At 36.2% G+C, this 25,136-nt stretch overlaps 1 protein-coding gene across 2 annotated transcripts; it reads right to left on the bottom strand.

The window, feature by feature from the left end:
* Positions 1-13,859: 13,859 nt before the first annotated feature.
* LOC145789403 (beta-glucosidase 12-like) lies at positions 13,860-24,868 on the bottom strand. 2 transcript variants are annotated; one of them, XM_082906434.1, is made up of 13 exons: positions 24,220-24,868; positions 23,754-23,823; positions 20,356-20,414; positions 17,897-17,972; positions 17,472-17,549; positions 17,297-17,384; positions 15,617-15,872; positions 15,287-15,402; positions 14,949-15,166; positions 14,831-14,862; positions 14,606-14,708; positions 14,374-14,482; positions 13,860-14,233 (listed from the first exon to the last, which is right to left on the bottom strand). In XM_082906434.1, the coding sequence occupies exons 1-13, from the start codon at positions 24,385-24,387 to the stop codon at positions 14,056-14,058; spliced, it is 1,551 nt and encodes a 516-aa protein (XP_082762560.1). In that variant the 5' UTR covers positions 24,388-24,868; the 3' UTR covers positions 13,860-14,055. The 2 variants fall into 2 exon arrangements, with proteins under 2 accessions (XP_082762560.1, XP_082762561.1); XM_082906435.1 differs by lacking the exon at positions 14,606-14,708.
* Positions 24,869-25,136: the final 268 nt, after the last annotated feature.

Raw genomic sequence — 25,136 nt, 5'->3', positions numbered from 1 at the left:
AGATCTGAAAAGGTAGGGAAGGGGAGCACGATCATTTTCTACATCAGCTTAGGCAGGAGATTGCGCACAATCATGCAGATTTGGTCTTTATCGGTGGGCCTTAGGGTCATCATTGAGGCCTTTGCCCTCCACCGGGCTACGAATTCAGAGAAGCTCTCCTTAGGCTCCTGCCTTGTTGTCTCAAGATCACGGGTTATAATCTCGATTTGTGTGTTATAGGAGTACTGCGCAATGAAAGCCTCGGCCATCTCATCCCAGTTTTGCATAACATCGTCTTCTAATTTTGCATACCAGATAGCGGCCACACCAAACAGGGTCCGGCCGAATAATGAAAGCTTCTGCGGTCTAGTGAAGCCCATCGGCCGTAGTATATCTGAGAACAACCGAAGATGCACCATGGGATCCCCAGATCCGTCAAAGCAGTTGGTTTGTGGCATTTTGAATTTATCTGGTAGCGTCACAGCCACGTCGGTGTACCCATCCTCAATGTCCGGGATAGACTTCACTCCTTGGGATTTCTTGAATAACTTCTCAAGCTTGCTCAATTTCAACACGGTAGGGTCGACCTCGAACTCGAAGGGAGAGTTCGATAGATTGGTTGGTGTTTTGGATAGCTGGGGTAAAATTGGGGGCGGAGTCGGCCCTACCAGAATGTCCGTACCTTCCTGGACATTGGGTGTTTCCTCGGGTGTCTGAACCCCTGGTGGTGGAGGGGCTTGATGTGAAGCAGATGCTCCGGTTTGTTGTTGCGGCCTGGCAATTAACTTTGCCTGCTAGGCCATGATCTCGGCCTGTTGTTTGGCAAATTCATCTCGACGAACAGCGTCCTACTGCATGGCTCTCATGGTGTCCTACATCTGACGCATTATTTCCTCAACTCCTGTCATTCCTGCCATACTACCCTGATCTATCTGAACTACTAGTAGGTCTAACTCTGGAGTAACCTCAGGAAGCTCAACCTGACTGTTCAAAGTCCACTGATCTGGCAATCTTTGCTCGGATACACTGCGTTTCCTCGACCTCCATCTGATAACTGGGGGTAGAGAGTGGAACACTAGTTGTCCGTCGACCAGATCCTCAGATCGATTGAGTCGGCGACCTCTTGTCTAGAGTGCTTGGGAAATATCTGCTTGGTCTGAAGCAATTGTGCTAAACTAGCTAGCAAAAAGATAAATAAAGCAATAATAAGGAAATAAACAACCAGACAAATGGACATCATAACGGCTTAAAATAAATACACGACACATAGTCGGGTATCACAATACACAGTCGATAAGCTGAAAATATTGTTCTCAAACACTGATCATTATCCCCAAATCACTGCCCCCAAAACTGAACCTGATACCCACAGATAACTGATTCCCAAAATACTGAACTGGTGCCCGCAGGCCTGATGTCCCAAACTCGCAAACTGAAACATGCATTCCTGTAGAGACGCACTCTAAAAGGACATAACAAGCAAGTGAGAGCCAAAACACCCCTATATTGGGGTAGGGTTTCCATGTCCTATTTTGTCAGGAGCTAAGGTTTTACTACGCACACAGCGGTTTCAAACAACTTATAATCGGACAAGCAACTTGTCCTAGCTTTGGAATGGTCACTATGAATTCCGATATGCACTAGGTCAAATGGTCAAAAAGGGTGCCCCGGTAAAACTGGGGTTTGTGTTCCTGTCGTGGCAGAGCCCGTAACCGATCAGCCTTATGGCACGCTTCTCGAAGCGAGCCTCCGGCAAACCGTTCAGGAATAGCATACGGCAAACACGGTGTCCTAAGCGCACCAATGCAAATGTAATGCAAAGAAACACACAAGTGTAGTCAAAACCAGATATCACGAGCTTGAGTCAAGTTCTCTAACTCCCCAGCAGAGTCGCCAGAAACTATAGATGTCCCCGAACGTCTCGGGAGGGAAATCCCATTCTGTTCATTTGGGCTCACTACAATTCAGGACTCAAATGTCACGGTCCTGTATCTAATCTCGCAGAGTGCAATGCAAGACCGATGAATCATCAAAGAGTCCAAATCCGGCAAATCGTTTTTGAAAACAGATTTTTTTGAAAGAAGTGCTAAACATGGACTGCTTTGCCAGATACTGAGTCGCCACCTAAATATTTTATATTGGGGAATTTAGAAAACCCTGACTCGTTTGCCTAAGGCCACGTGTCCGTCATCACCAAAGTTGCCTCGGCACGGGAACTTGGGTACGATTGGGGAAGGTCAGCTATGAGCACCCCCGCTCGCCCAATCAAAGATCGACCTCTACTAACCATGATATCGAGTTTTGAAAACATTATGTGTTCTTATTCCGGTTATTAGCCTAAATTTACTACGTGATGCACACAGCATACAAGTATAAATTGGATCGCCTGAATTGGAACAAAACACCTCATGTTTGCTTTTGAAACGGTTTGCTACTCGCAAGTAGGCTAAAAATACAGATTTTGCCACCCTCGGGTGGGCTTAGAAAAGATGGTTTTGCCACTATCTAGTGGGCTTAAAACTCACAGTCAATGCATTATTCCAATTCAGATAATCCAACCTTCACCCACAGGTATTCAGGCAGTTATACCACATAAGCACATAGCCTCATGGTAAGCATGCTATCATGGTCGTCACTCACACGCATGCAAGGATGCTAAAGCATAAACACTTACCGAGTACTCCAAACCAAAACAGAAGCTATGTTAGAAATCTATGCATGATCCTAACTATGATGAAATGCCTAATGCAACACATGCAGGAATGCAACTACAATAGGCTCGGCTATTCTAAAGATGGCATGTGAAATGCTACAACTAATAAGTATTCAACTCGGAATTGAAATACAATACAGTTAGTATGATGCGCCGAGCCCGGTGCATACAAGACAGATGAATCAATGCAAACATGCTATCATAAGTATGCTAATTAAAACATGCTCTAAACTAACCATCATAAGCTGGTAATAAAAGGGAGAAAGAAGTGGGGTTGGAAGACATACATCACACTCACGCACACTTATTACAACATTGCCCTCGCTCGGAGGGTCCGAATAAATAATACAGTCCAAATAAATAATTACAGTCCGAATGAATGATTAAATATTACAAAACCCTAATTAATTAACAAATTAACTAGGAAAGAAAATAAACTAGCATTCAAATTCATGGACCGCCTCAGTTCTGTTCCGAATGATGAAAGATGCATGCATGCTCGAGTCGCCTCGTCGGGAAATTCCATCGCGATGCCTCGTCTCGCCTTTGTTTGCAACTGATTTTAGAAACTTGCACAAAGCTCCAGAAGGCTGAAACTCTACCTTGGGAAGGCTGCCGACCAGGTATTGGCTTGGGAGACACCTGCCGACCACCCTTTGTGGTGGAAAGCAAAAAAGGTGGTCGGCCTGCCAAAAAACCTGGTCGGCCGACCATTTTCTGTCCCTGGATCCTGGTTTTTCTGCAACAAAGGCAAGAGGGAGAGAAAGCAAGGTATTTTCAACATATGTGTGCAAGACCACTCTCACCGTCCTTGCACAAGCTCAAGGGAGTGTAGACCTCGATCCTTGTGCCACCAATCACGCATCTCGATGCATGATAGCCGAGAAGTCGAATTGCACGACTCAATGGAATGAATGCAAGTATAAACACAACAAGGCTTAGACTCCATCGTGGTTAATCTGGAGTGTCGGTAACCGGGACACGTTTCGTCACTTTGAGTACGAAACGTCCCTTGTTTCCCGTGTTTGGGCTAACTCATATCCCAAACACAATGCAAATGAGATGGCATACGCAATGCTATGGACTAAAATGGCATACACAATGCGGGTGATGTAACATGGCATGCACAATGCTCTAACATGCAACCTAGCATACGCAATGCTACGGACTGAAATGGCATACACAATGCAAGATGGACTTACACCAATATGAGTGGACCTCAGCCACACTCACATCAGTGGCCATGTGATGAAAATGAGACAACCGAAATACATGCAAACATGCATGGATGCAAAGGATCAACCCTAAGGCATCAAATGCCACTCTACCGAAACATGGCAAGGGATGAAAGATGGCCTACAGACATGCAATTTCCAGCTCTGAAACATGATGCGCAATGGTTCCGAATCATGCAAACATGGCACACAATGCAAGCCAGGGGGCCCGGGTACCGAAACTAGTGAAGTGCGTTAAACTAGAGGTACCCAAAGCAATGCACTAATGGAAAAACCAACCCCAAACAGACCCTAGGCAGGTCTGAAATAGTGGGAAAATGGCCTAAAATGATGGCTCGGAATGCAACGAAATGGAGCTTATTCAATGGTCGGTAAATGAGGCATACAAGTCCAACTCTCAAACGCATTTAAAGAGTATAAAACATGACAATATGGCATTCAAAAAAGCTCTGAAATATGATGTATAATGGCCCCAAAACAAGGAAATACCTCAGTATATGCATGTATTGGGCCCCGAAACTTAAAGCTAAGCAAGTGTATTGAACCACAAGCATGCAAAACAAACACCATTCGACCATGAGACTCAAAAATAGAGCTAAATCAGTTCAAAATATGCCTAAGATCAGTTTAAGACATGGCCAAAAGGTGCTAACATGAAGGGCCAAAACAACAAGCAACATAGGCTAGTAAGCATGGTTTTCACTACATGTACATGAAGCACAAGAGAGGTCACCAAACCAGCCAAAAATAGAAATATGGCATGACAAATAAACCCCCAAAACCCATGTAAACTCAGTCAACACATGCTAGAATGAGGTGCTCCTTTGAGAGGCCAACAAGAGGGTTGTTCAACACATACAAGATAGACATGCAACATGGCAAAACCACCTCTGGAAATCAGTTATGACAACCCTAAAACTCACTGAAAAGAGCCTGAAATGGGTCAATGAAGCATGCAATGAAAGGTCCATTTGAAAGGCCTTGAGGAGGATTGCTCTACACATGCATGAGGGACACAAAATATGACCAAAAGGGCTCTGGACAGAGTCAAGGCAGACCTTAAAACTCACCAAATGGGGCCTGAAATGAGACTTCAAAGCATGCAAAATGGGGGTCCTTTGGAAGGCCAACAAAGCTAGTAATGAGAACAAGGGGTGAGAGGGTCACCCCTCTCCAATTTTAGGGCTCAAAAACACATCTAAGTCACTAAAAATCCACTGGATTTCAGTGGCTAAAAGGCCAAATCAAGGCCAACACAAATACGCTAATGCATAGCCCTAAACATGGGGAAATGAAGCATACAAAGGTGAAGGTGACCCCAAAAAGAAACGTGACCTTAATAAAAACATGTTTATAAGCTCAAAATAAAAAAATTTTCAGTTTATGTCGAAACCCAAAAATGCTTTCCAATAGGGCTAAGATACAAAGCAAAATAAGCCTACAAAGAGGGATGGAGCATACAAGGAGGTAGAGGACCTCAAACAGAAAAGTGTCCTCAATCAAACTTCAAGAGGAGCTCAAAATAAGACACTTTTTAGTTTAAGACGAAACCCAGAAATTCTTTTAAATAGGGCTAAGTAATGAAGCAAGATAATGCAAAAATGGGAGAAATGATGACTTACCCTTGTAGCACAGCAAAGCAGCAAGTTCTAGACCAAGAAGGTGATCCTTCAACCTCTGAAAAACAGCTCCGGGGTGATTGAATGGATGGTGGAGGTGGTAGGCTATGAGGTGTAGTGTAAATGGCCAAGAATATTAGGGTTTAGAGCTTGAAGAAGAGAGCTATGGAGGGTGAGGTGTATCTATCTTAGCCAAATGTTTCTAACCCTTGCAAATGGAGAGGGAAGGTTTGTTTTATAGAGGAAGAGAGACAAGGCTTCTTGGAGAAGCCTCAAGAGAGGGTCAAAGCTTCTCAAAGAAGCTTAACCAAAAAGGTCAAGCTTCTTGAGGAAGCTAGACCAAAGGGGTCAAGCTTCCTCAAGAAGCTTGACAAAAGGGTCAAGCTTCTCCTTGAAGCTAAGCAAAAGGATCAAATCTTCCTTAAGAAGACAAACAAAAGGCTCAAAATCTCAGAGGAAGGGTCAAGTGCTTCACAGCTGGCACAGCTGTGTTGCACTCAGGAGGGCCAAAAAGCAGAAGGTAGGCCGACCAATTCAAGTGGTCGGCTGACCACTTACCCTGGTCGGCCGACCAGGGTTCAAAAGGGTCAACGTGAAATGCTGGTCGGCCATACCAGAAAGGTGGCCTCCCAGATGAGTACAACACAGCTATATGGTGGGAAACCAGAAATTGTGGCCCAGGAGAGAGGAAAACCAGCTTTCTATCAAGGTTCAAAAGGGTTAGGAAGAAAAGCTGGTCGGCTTACCCATATTGGTGGCCTCCCAGATGAGTACAACACAATGATGGTATGGGAGACCAGAAATTAAGGTCCAAAAGTGAGAAAAACCAGCTTTCTATCAAGAAAATCGGCTGGATGAGAGAGAAAATGGTTTTCAAAAGAATTGTTGGTCTCCCACCATCCTACCACCTTCCAAACAATGAAAATAGGGTTCATACCAAAAATGAACCCTAACCGATGCAAAACGAGGGTTCGGGGGCCAAAACACGCGGCCCGGAGCCCCAAAAACAGGCTGTTAGGCACTGGAGGTGGCGCGCGACCACGAAGGTGGTCTCTCGGGCCACAGTGTCCCTCTAGGGAGAGGAAACAAGGTGTGTGCCAAAAACTGGAGCAAACGGAGGTAGTTAAGCGGTCCCAAACCAAGGCACACGGCCGACGGCTTCGAAAATCGATAACTAGTCTCCAAACGGAAAAAATGGCCTACGACTATGAAACATAGCCTACGGCCACTGAGAGATAGTCTACGAGACCTCTCTTTCCCTTCGGGAAAAAAAAATAGAGAAAACAGGACCTGGTTCGCAAACTGAGGCAAAGCACAAAAGAGCCCCGAAGTCCAGAGGCAAGGTTCGCAGCCGAGACTCTGAAACCTCAGAACGAGCACAATATGCATCATCACCGAGCGCTCAAAAGGTAACATCTGAGCCTTAAGGTCGGTCAAAAATGGGGTGTCTACAGGGTGGTACCGAAGATGAACATCAGGAAGCCCCTGGCATACTGCTCTATCTCCTCTATTGTCTTAGGCTCGATCCCCTGAACTGCTCCTCGAACCAAGTGTATCGTACCATGCTTGTCTGGTATATTAGTGGATGTGCCCCAAGCAGCTTGAGCCAGACTACCTCTCACTCCTCCATATCTGGGTCAAGAGGGATCGGATCACCCCTTACGCCTAAGCCGGTGATCATGGCCAAGTCATAAGGAATCATCGTCATCTCCCATGTGGTACAAAAGTGGAAGGAGTTGGTGGTGTCCCACCACCTCTCCACCAGTGCTCCTAAAAGGGGACAGCTCGAAGTAACCCGAGTCAAGATGGAGTAGAAGAGACCGAAGCCTGCCTCGTCAACAATGTCACGAACTCTAGTTGAGAGCTCGTCATACCAATCTCGAGCAGTCGTCACACCACAGCCCCTAAAGGCGCGAGACTCACCCTATGGCAGTGCATGAGATGTAATCAGATCAAGGCAGTGTATAAGACACAGTCAAATGAAAGCAATGCAAGAAATGCGAACAATTAAGGACAGAAATGCATAAAAACAGAGTTCGTACCTCAATGGCAATGGCCAATAAATGAGACTTTGGCTCCCACAACAGGAGGTCCTCTGGCGCGTCATCAACGAAATTAGTAAAGCATCTGATGCCTTCGGTAGTGGGCAATATGTGTGTTTGAGGATGATACCTCGCTGGATCAAAAAGTCGTACACTTAGCGGAACGACTCTGGCTCGACGTCTGGCTCGGCCTTGATGTCCACCTCAAAGTTTACTGGGAAAGCTCGGGAGAAGCCCCATCTTGAGAAAAATCGTCTGCCATCTGAAAATAGGTGCGAGATAGGCGAAAAGTGAAGAAAAAGAGGTAAACTTGGAAAAAGTCAACCCTAAGAGAGAGAAAATGAAGGAAAAAGTCAAAGCCGGGAAAAGTGCACAGAACTCGAGAGAAACTCACGGGGAATGAGCGTAGAATGGTGGAAATGAGGAAAGAATCGTCAAAATCAAATTCCAATCGGTTCAAAGTGAAGAGAACTAGAAGGATTTAGCGAATAAAGTTTATGTGGGGCGTTGGAAAACGCGTAAAAGGCTCAGATCTAAAGAGGGAAAGCACCTAGAGAGAGAGAGAGAGAGAGAGAGAGAGAGAGAGAGCATTTTCAGTCAAGAGGGTGTGAGGAAATAAACCGTCTTAGTGGAAATAAACCGTCTTATGAATTGCACTTTACCCAGAAAGCCTCGCACCTCCTTTTCAGTCCTTGGTGGTGCCATTTCTAGGATGGCCTTGATTTTGCAAGGATTTGCCTCGATGCCCCTCTATGTGATCAAGACACCTAGCATTTTCCCTGCTGTTACGCCAAAAGTACACTTCTGTGGATTTAACCTCAATTTGTACTCTCTGATCCGTTGAAAGAATTTCTTCATGGCAGTATAGTGGCCCTCTCTTTCCTTGGACTTGACAATTATGCCGTTCACGTATACCTCAACCTCTTTATGGATCAGGTCATGCAGAATTGTGGTTGCAACCCATTGATAGGTAGCCCCGACATTCTTCAGCCCAAACGGCATCACCCTATAGCAGTAGGTTCCCCACGGCGTAGTGAAAATGGTTTTCTCTCTATTTTCGGGTGCCATTAGAATCTGGTTATACCCAGAAAATCCATCCATGAAGGAGAGCAACGCATGGCCTGCGGTGAAGTCCACCAATTCGTCGATGTACGGTAAAGAAACGTCGTCCTTCGGACTGGCTCTATTCAGATCTCTGAAATCCACATACACTCGAATTCTGCCATCTTTCTTTGGCACTAGAACGATGTTAGCCAACCAAGTTAGATACTCAGATACTAGCAAAAACCCTGCGTCTATCTGCTTGGTGAGCTCCTCTTTAATCTTCAAAGCCCAATCTGGGTGTATTCTCCGAAGCTTCTGCTTGACGGGTCGGGTCTCGGGGTCAAGAGGGATCTGATGTTGTATAATCTTAGGATCGATTCCAGGCATGTCTTCGTAGGACCACACGAAAACATCTTTGAAATCTTTTAATAAAGCGACTAAGCACTCGCACTCCTCTAAAGACAACATGGAGCTGCGTGTAAAGGGCTTTTTGGGCTATTCTTTCTCATGGTCTATCAGCCCCTGCTTCATCGCATCCTCAATTTGGACCCCTATTTCGTGGAACTCAACAAATGTAGGCAAAGGCAAGACTATCATCTTTTGTAATAGTCTCCATTACAAATTACAGAGCACTATTCGGATCTGATCCTTCTCAGATGGCCTAATAGTCATCATAGAGGCCTTGGCCCTCCATCGGGTCACAAAATCTAAGAAGCCCTCCTTCGGCTCCTGGCGAGTTGCTTCGAGATCACGAGTAGTGACCTCGATCTGAGTATTATAGGAGTACTGTGCTATGAAGGCCTCGGCCATTTCCTCTCAATTTCTCTTCACAGAGTTTTCAAGCTTGGCATACCAAATGGCCGCTATACTCGACAGGGTTCGGCCAAAAAGCGACAACTTCTACAATCTAGTGACTGTAAGCACCCCATTTTTTACGGCCCTTTAAGACTTGGATGTTCTTGCAAGTACATCTGATGATGAGTTTGTTTGATTGCTAAACGCTCGAAGTCTCTAGCAAAATGCCATAGCTTTGAGCATTTCAAACCCTATATCCATTTTGTCTCATCTTTGGACCAGGCCTGGGTCTTTTAAGCTTGAAGTTTCTAATGGCCTGCCGACCATCCATGGAGCCTGCTGGCCACCACTTCTCCTTTGCCGGCCATTGATGTGCATTGCTTGCCATTAATGACGCCTTGCCAGCCACCACTGATGGCCGGCCGGCCACCATTGTATGCTGCATATATTTTGTGATATTTTGTGCAAACTATTTGCATAGATTCATACATCTTCTTACACGTGTGTGGCTGGATGTTTGTGAGGGAAATTTATGTTTTCTATATATAGAACCCATCTCTCTCATGTGTGGGGGTTAAAAAAATTTGAGACATAAATTTTCTCTCTCTCTAGATTTCTCTCTCTCTCTCTCTCTCTTGCAAAATTGTGTGTGTTTGCCTAGTTTTTCTACACTTTTGCCTACTTATCCTAACCAAATTCTCTCACCTTTGAGCTGAGGTTCCTTAGGGCCTTCTTGGAGCTCTTGAAGGTGGTTTTGGCTTGAACTTGTGCCTAAAGTGTTCTTTTCTTCAAGAGGTAGAATACTAGTCTTGTTATCTTGTTTTCAATACTTGTTTTTCTATCTTTTTCAATTGTTTTTGTGGCTGGTTTTGAACTGTAAAAAGCTCTGTTTTTGTGGCTTAAAAATGGTGGTTTGAGCCCTTTTTTAGTTAGTGGGTGGTTCACCCTTCTTGTTTCTTAGTTTATAAAGCTTTTGTGTCTTTATCCATCATTTTCAAACCAACCTTTTTAGGCCTTTTAACCACTGAATTTCAGAGGTTTTTTAGTGGCAAAAATCTCATTTTGAAGTCCAAAATTGGAGGGGTTAACCTCCCCCCCTTGTGTCTTGTTTGCATGCTTAGTTAGTCTTACATGTTAGCATATTTTTCTAGCTTAACTTAGCTTAAGTCTAGCATCTTTTAGCCTCTGAAATAGCTTGTTTTAGTTCTATTTTGGACTGTTTGGTTCATTTGAACTTTGTTTTGTGTAGTTGTAGTGTAAATCCTTGCACTAGCTTGTTGTTTTAAGGCTTTAAACATCATTGGTGTGACTTGGCTACATGTTTTTAGTGTTTTTATCACTCAATTTCAGCACCTAAATCTCTACAACCTCCCCATTTACTTCATTCTTTCACTTATTTTTTAGGATTGTTTCAAACTTGGGATCCTTTAAGCTTGAGATTGAGATTGAGGTCATGCTCAATGGTTTAATCCTTTTTTAGGGTTCATTATCAAAGGCATGATCTCTCTCTTGCCTTACATTATCCCTTGGTTGATATTTCCTTCATCTTAGAGGATACTCACCAATGGACAAATTGATTAAAGAATGATTTGGTAATTAAAATGTGTAAACAAAATTGACAAGTAAAAGTGACAAGATAAGCATGTCTTTCTGTTGCATTGTATGTGTTCAAATCGGACATTAATTTCAACACAAAGAAAATGGGACATTTCATACTCAAAAGTGATGAAATGTACCACTTTCCTAGGTCTCCATTGCCCTTGATCATGCATGATAGGGTGGTGATCTTGTCGGTCATATTTGTGCATTTATCGAAATTGTACAACTTGGATCTTTGGCCATCATGCAATGAACTTGTTTGATTGGTGGTTTTTGGATCTAAATATGTCACTTCTTTGAGATATTGAGATAATAAGGAGGGATACAGTACAAACAAAGCCTTGGAAAAACCTTCTTTTTGCTCTATTTGTGCCCTGTTGTAGCATGGTGATCCAATGCATCAGTGGCCAGCAGACTACCATTATGTCTGGCAGTGCATCATTTCTGGCCGGCAGGACACCTCCTTGGCCGGCAAATGGCCGGCAGCTTCCCTCCATAGCCGGTAGGCCACTGATGTAAATCTCAGCAAAGATTTGGTAAGGTGAAGAAGAAACTTTCTAGAAATGCTCAACCCTACAAACAGAAACTTTCAAGAGCAAAACGGAGGTCTTTTCGGGCCAAAACCGAGCATGTGCATCTTTCACTTCCCGAGGCGGAGTAGTGGCAGCATAGTTAGGAATGTTAGTTGCTTAGTTTACTCGTATTTGTGTTGTAAATTAATCACTCCCTCTGTCCCAAAATATTAGTCCCTTATTCCATTTTTTATTATCCCAAAATATTAGTCCCTCTTCAAAAATCAAATACAAAAATAATATAAATTTCCTATTTTGCCCTTCTTTTAAATTAATAAACAATATGAAAAGTACAATTATGACATTGATATTCCCAAAAAATGTACTATCAAAAGGGTAATTTTAAAAAATCAACTTTTTTAAAGTGCAATAATTATACTATCAAAAAAAGTTACATTCCCCAAAATGGACCATTATTTTGGAGTAGAGGGAGTAGTTAGTTTGCTAGTTAGTTAAAGTGTTGTAATAATTAATGATTAGCTTAACTAGTTATTCATTTGATTTGTAATAATTAGTCTAATTAGCTTAGCTCTTATTTATTCGGACCCTCATTCGCGAGGGCATAATGTTGTAATAAGTGTGCGTGCGTGTGCATATGTTTTCCAACCCCACATCTTTCTCTCTTTTATTTAATCGTTTTCGATAGTTAGATTATGGATATATTTCGATTAACATACCTTATGCCTTATGCTTGCATCCATTCATTTGTATTGCATGCACTGATGCTCGGTGCATCATTCAAACTGTATTGTCATTTCAATATACTTATTTGAATACATGTTCGATCACATGTTGTTCAAATCAAGCCATATGTCATATTAGTAGCCGAGTCTATTAATTGCATATTGCATATGTTGCATTAGGCATCTGTATAGTTATGAATCATGCATATTTCACTAACTCATATTTTCCTAGCTTGGAGTACTATGTGAGTTTTACGCTTTAGCATACTCGCATGAATGTCAATGTTGCGATGATTAGCATGCTTACCATGAGGCTATGTGCTTAAATGCTAAACTGCATGAATGCCTGTGGATGAAAGCTTGTTGTTTGAATTGGAACGATTCAATAAATGTGCGTTTTAAGCCTACTTTGTTGAGTAGTAAATCATGTTTTAAGTCCATTATGTTTGGTGGCAAATCTGCAACTTTTAAGCCCACTTAAAGTGACAAATTCAAACTATTTTCACAAACAAACATGAGTTGAATTATTCCAAATTGAGCAAACTAGTCTATACTTGCTTGTGCATATCACATAGTAAAGCTAGTCTAATAATCGGAACAAGAGCACGTAATGTACATAAAAATCATATCATAATTAGTAGAGGATGATCTTTTGATCGGACGAGAAAGGGTGCTCAATTCGTGACTTTTCCCCTTCGTGCCTAAGTTCTCGAGTCAAAACAACTTTGGTGATAACGGACACGTAGCCTTTGGCACAAGTCAGGATTTTCTAAATTTTTCCAAATTAAAAACTATTTAGGTGGTGACTCTGTATCTGGCAAATCTGTCCAATTTTGGCATTATTTGATTTAAAATAGATTTTCCAAAAAGATTTGTCGAATTTAGACTCTTTTACTGTTTATCAGTTTCACATTGCACTTGTGAGATTAGATTCATAACCGCAGAAGTCCGAACTGTGAGGCCTTCTTTTCAAACCTTCCGAAAGGGGGCGCGAAGAAAGGCAAGTCTACAGCAAGGTTGCTCAAATTTGTAAAAAAATTATCCCAATAACTTTTAACTCTAAAAATTTGTAATCTAAGCCCAACACTCTTTTAATCTATTCCCAATTTTTTAGAAGTAATCGATAATACAATAAGTAAAACCTTAGCATCACTTGACAGATAATGTCACACATGAAATATTGAATTATTTTATTATTGCATCATCTTCGTTCATGTAATTATTCAATACACTAAATTTTCTTCTTAAATAAATTTTTTTGGATCATAAGAAAATTTCAAACTTAGAAAATCATAAACTAACTAATAGGCAAAACCAAAATACCTAAGAATGCCAAACTGACCTGTTAGTGCTCCTTAGTTGTTTGGCTTTTTCAAGGAAAGTCATGAGAATGTGACCTTTGAAAATGGCAATCGTGCACGAATCCTTGAAAAAGTGAACAATGGTTTCTCTTGGTCTATCTAGACTGGAGAATATTCTTTATTTGAAGGCAAATTTGTTTAGTATTAGCTAAATTTGTGATCGTGATCACTATATGCATTCTAATAATAATAGTTGGTCTATTCTTGATAATTTTGGTTTGTGAAATGTAAAAGATTTTTTGATAACTGTTATTGATTTATTTCGGTTACATCTCTTTCTTGCATCACCATTAAATTATGTTTAAAAGCATAAACAATGTTGCTAGAGATCATTACAAAGTGTAGAGAAGAATCTAACTTATTTTACTAATACATTTGTAGGATGTAAAATTATTGGAGAATTACATTTTCAATCATATGTCTCCATTTTTTAGAAGATTCTTGAACCATTTGGCTGAAAGTTTGGAATATCTTTTCAAACCATTTTTGTAATCTACATAGTTGATGCCAAAACGAACTGTGTAACCCGAGCTCCATTCAAAATTATCCAACAGTGACCATGCAAAATATCCTTTCACATTAGCACCATCCCTATATGAAAAACAAAATCAACAACAAACTTCATATGTAATAATTTTTTTTTTTTTTTTTTTAAATTTCTTGAAGTGTAACTTTCGCACTCATATATTTTGTAAATGCAACATTATTTATTAGTCACCTTCAGAACTTACTTGATTGCTTGTAGAAGGAAAGAAAGATGGTGATAATAGTAATGTATCCTCATGTTGTCGGCAAGGGCTTCTTCAAGTGATAATGTAGCATTATTTGCCTCATCAATCCCTGAAATGAATGGGCTAAGAATGTTTAGTGTAAACTTAATTTGTAATTACAAATTTATTAGATTTATATGTTACTAAATGAAACAATTTTATGTTAATGCAAAATTATTAATGAATTGATTACCATTCTCCGTGATATAAATAAGAGGATTATTATATTTTTTCTTCACGTAGAGAAGAATATCATAAATGCCTCTTGGATAAACAAAAAGCCAAGTTGAAGCAGCCTGTAAGATCACGTAAAGTTATAGAGTTGATTATGAAAATTTTCTATTCATATGCAAGTTGGTAAATATATTAAATTTAAACAAGCTCCACAAGAAGAATTGCTTAAATTTCTACTTCTTACCATAGCACCGATAGGAACCCCATTCCGCTTAGCTAGCATAACAAAAGAATCATGTCTAGTTAGCACATATTAAGTTATAATAATGTTTTTAATTAATGGTACAAAACTTTGAACTTACTTGTAAGGTTAACCTGAGAATCTGTTAAAAAACTGGCATTTACACTATTGGAGTTTGGTGCATATGCTGCATAATTAGCGGTGTAATAGTTCAGTCCGAGAAAATCAAATGATCCTTTTAACATCTTGGACTGTTCTTTGGAGAACTTAGGAAGTCTTTTTCCCACAAGAGTCCGCATTGTATGTGGATAGTCGCCAGTTGTTAGAGGGTCCATAAACCTCCAATACACAAGGAAAAACATAGTTAGGACATATTATAAATTGATGACCCTACTTATGACAATATTGTTCAGTACCATATATGCATTATCACAAAAAGGACAATTATAAAACACTCACCATCCTAACATAAAATCAAGGGCCCTTAGTGCAGCAGTGCGGTCTTGTCTTTCTTCTGAGTAAGGTACCATCCAATGTGATACGAGTGTAATTCCAATCTTTCCCTTTTGTGATGTCTGTTTACATTTCCATCATTTGAGTAACTCAAAACTATCTAATATATTTGTATCAAAAATTTATCATATGTAGCAAATCTATTCTTAAACATAAAATTACTTTAGTTTCCATCGACTATGGTTAGGAAGTAGCATTAAAATTAGCATATACTTTAGAACTCTTTGATAATAATGTGAATTATATATGTAGTTTCCTTGGGTTTTCAAGTGAGACCTGATACTTTCGCTTGTACAAATTTACTGCAGTTGCATGAGCGAGAAGTTCGTGGTGTGATACAATATATGGCTCAGTGCTTGAATCCCCACCAGTACAGTTTAATTGTAGCCATGAAGAGCATCGACCTGGTGCAGAGCTACCAACTGCGTACCCACTCATGCTATATGACCACGGCTCGTTCAAGGTGATCCAGTGCTTCACCCTATCACCAAATTCTTTGAAGCAAAGTTCTGCAAAGCCTTTGAAATCATCCCTATAAAGTCGATCATCAATGTTGGAATATGACACAAATACGTTACAATGTTTTAAATTATGTAAAAAAAAAATGATATATGTAAAAATTGTATTGAGATTTTAAATTTCTTGAGGCTTTCTTTTTCTTATTAAAATTTCTTAAATTGTCATTAATATGACCCTAATTTTTAATACAGTAAGAAAAATAAATTATAAAGAAAGATTATAAATAGATTAAAGAAATGTAGTGTACTAAAATAATATTTAAAAAACTATTTGAAATTTATTCAAAATTTGAATATGTACTATTTAAATATAAAAAAAAAATTGTATGGTGCAAATTTAAATTTAGTGTTCCACATTCAAGATAATATGATTTGCACATTTTTAATTATGCGTATCTTTTAATGTATTTTTAAAAAAAATACTATGTACTAAGAAATACTTCCATAATTTAAATTTGTAGTGGACAATTAAGGTACATACACTTTGTCCCTTTAAGTTTGGTCATTTTTACACTTTGTTCCTTAAATTTTATCCCCCACTTTAGCTCTTCATGTTTCATTTAAAAAAAAAAAAACTCTAAAAGCTAACTTACGTTCAAAATTAAATATAAAATGATATATTAACAGTCATGTGACATAAATATATTTTATTATATATAACTCACAAATTTAACATAAATCCAAACTTCAATATAGTAATATATTTTTTTATCATGTGGCAATTAACATAACATTTTTTTTGTTTAATTTTGAACAAAAACTTAAAACATGTAGAGTCAAAGTGAAAAAAAATAAAAAAATAAAATTAAAGGTCAAAAGTGGAAAAATTGCCATACATAAAGTGAGCAAATAAAACAATTAAAAGAAGAAAAAAAAAAAGTGAAAACAAAACGGTGCTGTTTTTGGATCACAGAATCCCTGTTGTGCAGCAGGCATCCCATGTCCGCTAAAGTCCACGTTTCATATGGAAATGTTTTTTAATATATATATATATATATTATTAGAAAGTATAATACTCTAATTTTTTCATCAAATTTTATGATTTTTATTTTTAATTCTTAAAAAATAAATTGAGCTGTCTCATTTGCAAGCCTTTGCGATGAAAATAAAGGATTCAACTGTTCACCCTAGTTTGACTTAAATAAACCATTTGACAACCATCAAAAACAAAGAAGAAAAACAAAAACTTAACAATTAAGAGCATATTGTGATTTTAAATGAAGAGATTAACCATCTCAAAACTATAAGAGAAAGAGCAATTTTCTTTATTCCCTTCATATATATATATATATATATATATTAAGTATGAACCAACAATTTAATTTAAAAACAAAAATAGGAAATTTTTATATGCTTCTATCTAGTTTAAATATATACAAATATCACAAATTGACTAAGCTAAAAAATTGAATCATTAGATGAATATATTATTACTTACACAACTTTTGGACTTAAGAAACCACCATACTCATCTTCCAATGCTTGGGGAAGATCCCAATGGAAAAGGGTCACAAATGGCTTTATACCTACAAATGTCAGCATAAGAATATAAGATAATTTTGAGGCTATTAAAAAAGATAGTTAATGATGACACGATTGAGTTGAATCATAACCTTTTCCCAAGAGCTCATCTATAAGGTGGTTGTAATATTTGATTCCTTCCTTGTTCACTCCACCACTTAGCTTTCCACCTAGAAATATTACAAGTATCATCCAAAAATTATGCAAATATAGGTAAGAAAGATAAAAAAAAAAAAAAATAGTATGGTAACCACTGATTGGATCATCCTAGTTCATAACTTCTATCAATTTTTTCTCCTTTTTTGTTTGATGCCTAGTATTACTCAAATCAAATGATTATAATCTCATTTTGGGTCTCACTTTCTTTTTACATCTTCATTTGAGCCCATTTTTCACATATTCTTTGTTACAATTGTGGTTTCATTTGCTTGTGTTCTTAGATAGGACCCTTCTTCCTTGTATATATATAATGTATATTTGACAACATTTAGAGAAACTGCATAATTGATCATCTTACGTGGCAATACTCTAGACCATGAGATAGAGAATCTGTAAGCATCTAGACCCATTTCTTTCATGATCTCTACATCTCCCTGTAACATCATTAGAGAAAAAATAAACTAATAATTTTTTTTTTCAATAAATCAATTCAATTGTATAGCTAAAATTTATTTATGAAAAAATGTTATATTTTTTCCGTTAAATTTACAACATTTCCAAGTACCATAAGCCAGTGAGATTTATGTAAGCAGTATTCATGTAAGCGTATACACTACATTTTAACGCGCTATAATAGTTAGAAATCCATCATTGGATTATTGGCCAATGTCAAAAGCTGGAAACAGTCCAGGCTGCTCGAACCTAAAGCCATGGTAAGTCTCTTTACAATTTATTTGAGCCTCATATGAAACTTCTAAGCCCAAAGGTGAATTTGGATTTCATAGGCAATTTTACATGGAAATTTCCTATACTTTTAAATTTACCTAGACCATTCATTCATACTTTTAAAAACATTTTCAATGATATAAAATTCACTTCATTGCAATTTGAAACCAAGACTAGGTAGTAGTGTTCTTTTAGGACTTCTATTAAATAACTGGTTACGTATTGAGACTCTTGGCTTATTTTTGTTGTATTTATTAAAATTGTAATAATCAAGAGTGGTGATTTTTATTATATGTTTGGATGATGATTATGTAATGGATGGTTGTTTTTATTTTCATTAAATTAGTTTCTATTTTTTCAAAACTCAAATATATCAACTGCTTTGATATCATTATTAAATCAATCCAACAAATCAAAAAATTCAAAACTAAAAATATTTCATATATTAAACATATTGAGTACACATTAAAAGCTTAACAACCACACATTACATGATCATCATCCAAACATATAATAAAAATTAATTTGATAAAATAAATAAATAAATGCGTAAAAGATTTATTAATTTTACATAATTTTATCTTTGGTGGGTAGAAATAATTTTTAAAAATTCAAAAATATTTTTTTGACATTTATTTTTATCCAAATTAGTTTATATTTTATCAAATTGAAGACTTGCCCTTGAAATTGAGTAGTGATATCTTCAATTGTTCTTATTTGAAACAATATTTAAAATTTATGGTCAAATTTGTTACAATAAAAAAATGAAGGACCAAAGTGACACGAGCCCCAAATTAAAGATTGTTGGTGTAATTCACCCTAAATTTATCACTACCAAATTTTCATTCTCCCTTCCCTTTCTCAATCCATTTCTATTGTCACCACCTGATCTAAGGAGATGGTGAGAGTAGTGATATTGCTAGGGTTACAACTCGGATAAGTTCAATTAGATTAGGAGGTTGTCTAAGCCTAATCTAAATTGCGCTAAGATCTGTCCAGGCCTGCACAGGCTCAAATTATAACTTGAGTTTGTTTTCCTAAGCCCAATCCGAGTTAAACCCGAGTTGCATGAATTGCACATAAATTTTAGTGGGTTCCTTTTTCTTTTTTTTTTTTTTGCGCAACTAAATTAATAATTTATTAAAATTAAACTCTATTTACAATTTTTTTTTAAGAAAATCATTAATAACATTAAAACAAATAATTTTTATAATGTAAGAGATATGCCACTATCGTAGTTTTTACAATTTATGAGTGAAAAAAAAAAGAAAAAAGATTTTGTATTGTGTTACTTGTGTATATAATATATATTCAATATAATATAATGATCTAAATTACTTTAATATCATGTAATGGCTAATAATTTTATGTATATTTTTATAATCTATATATATAATTCGAGTTTCGGATTGCTCGGGATGTCTTTGCCCAAACTGACTCAAATTTAATTTGAACTTTTAATTTTTTGTTCAAATCCATACCGAATTCAAAAATATTGTACCTAAGCCCTAAAACAATTAGGGCTAAGATCGGATTGCTTAAGTTAAGCTCGCCCAAGGTGCACCCCTAGACATGGTGGAGATGGATGTTTTTGCTATAAAAATTGTTAGAGAAATATTGAAAAAATATCTCTAGACACCAGAGGTGGTCATTGGTGGTTGAAGACAACTACCAAAGATGATGGCTGATGGTCGGAGAGGGTGGCCAGAGGTTGTTGGCTAGAGGAGGGACGGAGTTCTAACATTGTTGATAATGGATATCAAGAAGGTGAGAGGAGTGCATTTTGAGAATATTAATATATGAGGGAAAAAAAAAAAAAAGAAGTAAGACTTGCAAATAAATAAGTTTGGTCAATAAAATTGACTTGTAAGCATCCCTAAATACATTGAAGGAGGGTTTTGGAATTGAAAGGCTGCCATATTCTTTGTCGCCCGTTCACAATAAGCCTAAATTTAAATACAACAAGCTTATCTAAAAAATATAGCATTGCCTAGGATATATATTTAAATGGACCAACATGTAATTTAATGCTTTTGTGAAGTTGAAAACAAATTATGGAAACAACTTGATAACGCTTAGATGGATGTATACCTTGTAACGATGATAAGAATCAATAGCCACATCTCCATTACTACCATCCTGTATTTTACCTGCCACATCACATCAAAGGTCTATTATGAATGGTTTCTATCAGATTCAATTATTGGCCAAAAAAGACTTGGACCCCAGTGGAATAACTCCCAGTACCTCCACTGTTTTTTGATTGACTCAAATTATTTTTTATTTATTCATTTTTTCCTTGTCTTACTCTCACTCCCACGTGGAGGTGAGGGTGCTGGGGTCACCCCACTGGGGGTCCCAGCATTGTTGACTGTTGGTTGGGTGAAGATGAGGGGCTGTTTATGTCAAGTCGAGTTGTCATGAGAGTTGTCTACCTAAGCTATACTTGAATTATATGAATCCAACTTGGGCTATATTATTCACAAATTTAAGATAAGTTACATTTTTTCTTTCCCAGCTATGCTGTTTAATTTTTTAATGTTGAGTCTTATTACCATTTTTTTTTTTGGGGGGACAAATCATAAGTAGCAACAATAACATAACAACTAAACTCTTTACAAAAATAATCTAATAATGGTCTTATTTGAAAAGTTGCCTATTTAGTTTTTTTATTATTATTATTATTTTAATTTGGTTAAAAAAGTTGTGTTTGAGAAATGGATTGACTTTTTTTTGTAATTAATTTGATGATTGTGAGAGAAAAAATGAAATGATTACGGATTGAATGTGACATTTTGTCTTATTAATTATTTTATCTTATTTTGTCTAAGGCCTCGTTTGGGAATAAGCTGTTTTAGTAACTTTTTGACTTTTTATGAAAAGATGTATAGAAAAGTAAATAGAATGATGTAACAACTTATAGTGCCTTTTTAACTAAATCATGTAGTTGCCAAACGAAGCCTAGTGGGCTATTTTAGCCCCAACTTTCTTTCCAAATACCCCCAATAAAACAAAGGGCAAAAAAGTGTGTACTATTTTAGAAAGTGGATTAAAAGCCACTTTCTAACTTTTAATTCACTTTATTTCTCACAAAAAAAAGTCAAAAACTTCAAACCAAATCAAAAAGTCTGTTTTTAACCATCTTCTCAAGTTATGACATTTGTGGGGTTCATTACCACAAATGCCATAACTCAATCCTATGCGAGTCATAATTAAAAAAAAAAATTATAACCAAAAATCACATATCTTAGGTCATAATTAAAATAATATCATAATAAATCATAATTAATACCACAATGTATATAAATATATTATGACTAAAATTTCAATAAGTTATAACTAAAAATGATAAAAATCATAAACAAGAGTACATGACACACCCCAAAATGAGTGGTACCATAAAATTTATCTATAACAAATACCACTATTGGAGCAGGACACCGAAACTACATAATATAAACTTGAGAGTAGAGAGCAGAGACAAATAGCCGAGATGGTTTCGTTATGAATATAGAAATTATCACATGACTTAGGAATCCATGTAATTATGTGCTCATTTAATAATATCTTACAATTTTTTAACAAATATATTAATTTTAGGGTTATGTAATCATTTAGGCCTTTACTATACAGAGAAAATTGGTGAAAAGTCAATTCTAAAGTGGTACAAAGAATTAAATCTAAGAAAAATTTTATTTGGTGATAAGGACACGCCGAAAATAGTTGCTGAAAAATTGAGTGGAAAATTGTCCCTTGTGGTTTGAAAAATTACAAATATCCCATTTTTAGAATTTTTTATTTAACAGAATTAACTAAAAAATGAAATTCATAATTGTTCTCCTATATAATAATAAAATTACCTGAGTTATTAATTGAAACATATTTATAACATCATTAAAAATGGTTAACTGACTTGATGATTTATTAATAAAATAAGCAATTTGTTATAAAATTAGAAACCTCAGGGGGTGGAATGTAATTTTCAAAATCACAGGCGTGATTCGTATTTTAATCAAATCTCATAGGGTGTATTTGTAATTTATCCAAAAAAAATTAAAAGTGCAATATATTCATTTACATTTCATTCACCTTTTCATTTTTCTTTATAAATTCATATCAAAATCTATAATTCAAACGAAATCTTAGGAATTTTAAATCTTATTCAAATCTTAGGAATATTTGGCATGATAAAACTCAAATATTGGGTTTGAATTTTAAATTTGTGGAGAAATTAATGAAATAAAAAGAAAAAAAAAAACAGTAAATACAATTGAAGTTAATTTTTTTTCTTCATTTTTTCTCCCTTTTTTCTTTTTCCTGTATAATTTTATTTTACAAATCCAAGATCTAAACTCCAAAACAAACAAACAAAAACTTGAAAATTTTCATTTTTGACATTCAAAATGAATGAGACCTACGTTGAACTTACGTAAACAACTAAACCAAAGCTTCAAAATTTCAAAATTGAACTTTACTCAAAATTTTATCTCATTGAGTCGATGAAAACAATCAATTAAATTTTGATTATCAAACCTGATATAATATACAATAAACAAGATAGCCAGAAATTTTCAATATCTTAAAATATTATAGTTTTATATTTGTTCGTATGAAGTGAAAATATATTAAATAAAAAAATTGAAGGAGAGAATGCATAATTTATAATTTTTTCATTTTGTCGTCTTTACTGTTTAACAAAAGTGAAGTTTACATGAATTATGTAATCCTATGAATTGCAAGCGCGCGCGCACGCGCGCGCACACATATATATATATATATATATCTTAATGAGCTTGCGATGCATAGCACTCGTTTGGGAAGTTTGATTGGGGTGGTTGGGGTTAAAATAGTCACAAAAAGACAAAATAGATTTTTTAACCAAATAAGACAAAATGTTACATCCAAACCAAAATTATTTCATTTTTTTTTCTCATAAAAGTAAAAAAACAAAACCAAAAAACCAAAAAAACTCATCCTAAACGAGACTGTTTAGGCCAATCTAAAATAACTAAAAAACCAAAAAGCCAACTCACATCCCAAACGAATCATATAAAGCTTGATTATTGAGTTTTCTGTCAAGTTAATATATATATATATATATATATATGTATATTTTTAATAAAGCTCAGTTAACTTATTTTAGTCAAATTGAGTTGTAAACATTTGTTGAATCTAAAATATTGCAAACCAAATTCACTTGAGTAATCCTAAACAAGTCATTCTCAATATTTGTTTAACTCCCACCTAAAAGACTCAAAAACAAAAAATAATAAATAAATGGAAGAAGTAAGGTCTTGAAATGAAACTTTTTAATTTTTGAAGCATTACATTAGTAATGTCAGGTGATAATCTATAAGTAATAGATAATTATAGGTAAGAGGGGATATGAAATGAGAGAGAGAGAGAGAGAGAGAGAGAGAGGGGGGGAGAGAGAAGAGTATATAAAGGAAATAATTTGATGAGTAGATTAATTAAAGAAGAAATGAGACCTGGATATCTATGCGTGAAGGTATCCCATATGCTAGGACCTCTACCACCTTCATTTGCTGCACCTTCGTACTGAAAAAAGAAAAAAAAAAAGAAAAAAATTGCTTCAGACACATCTAAGTAGTTCATTTGTGTGAGGCCTACCTAGGTTCCATAAAAATTAATAACTCATGTCTATTTGAAACATGTCATGTGTGCGAAAACAGTTTACAAAATTAAAAAATAATAATTTTTTGGTGTTTTGTAAAAGATTGTTATTTCAAAACAAAATCCCCCAAAAGTTTTGGGAAACAATTCACCGAACTTTTTTATTTTTTATTTTTTGTTTTTGTTTTCTAAAAATAAAAACAAAAATCAAAAGCACAAACCAAACAACATAACTTTTTCTTGATGGGCAACCAAACAACATAACTAGTAGCACAAATATGAACCACAATATACGGCAAATTGAGGTAGATATAAAGGAACCTGATAAGCAGCAGAGGCTGTGCCAAAGGTAAAATCGGGTGGAAAACTGGTGCGATTGAGAGAGTCACTGCCATAACTACTATGTGTTGAAGCTTCCTCACTACCATTTGTTGTTGTTGTTCTTGATTGAGCTATTACAAGGAGGAGAGACAAGAGTATATAACCCATAATTGATATTGGTTACCCTCTCACCTCTTGCATGTTTTGGCTTTAAATATATAGTGCCATGAGAATAGGTTAAAAATTTGTTGTCCTTTTAATGAGAAATTCTTGTATGTTAATGCGATAACACATGGCATTGTTTTTTGCTAATCATAAATGTAGATATGCTCCCTGTTATTATCTAAACACTCGATATAAATGTAGTAGACTTTATTGTCAAAATCAATCACAGTAGTAGAAGATACCACATAACATATACCTTATCTACTTACAAAAATTACGCATATATTGATATGGCAAAACGCGAAATAATAACAATCTTAAAATCTGTTGATTAAAAAAGGATATTGGAAGTAAGATTCTTCTATAAACTCATTGATTCATAAAGAATACCGAAAATAAAAACTCAACAGTAGTTAATTCACAAAGTATATCCAAAGTTGAAACAATAGAGTACAAAACTTGAAATATATGAACTTTCAAAACTATCCCCTTGCCCTAATGCTTACATCTTTATTTATAATAAATCAAATTTTTGTAAAACAAGAAACTAATAAAATAGGAAAATTGCATCATATCAAATCAGGAAACTAAATAATTAAATAATTCTATAATATTCTATACTAAATTAGAAAATTCATAATCAACTATTAATTTCAAAATAATAAAATAAAAATATTTATTTTTTAAATTTCGGCTTGCATCATTATGATATTTTTTTAAATTCAGTTGCATCATTATGCAAGCTGAATTTT

Source organism: Camellia sinensis, chromosome 14 (assembly GCF_055761805.1).
Source record: "Camellia sinensis isolate YWXY chromosome 14, ASM5576180v1, whole genome shotgun sequence".
Classification (NCBI taxonomy): Eukaryota; Viridiplantae; Streptophyta; class Magnoliopsida; order Ericales; family Theaceae; genus Camellia; species Camellia sinensis.
The sequence above is the reverse complement of the archived record's forward strand: the minus strand, read 5'-3'. Positions and strand labels throughout refer to the sequence as shown.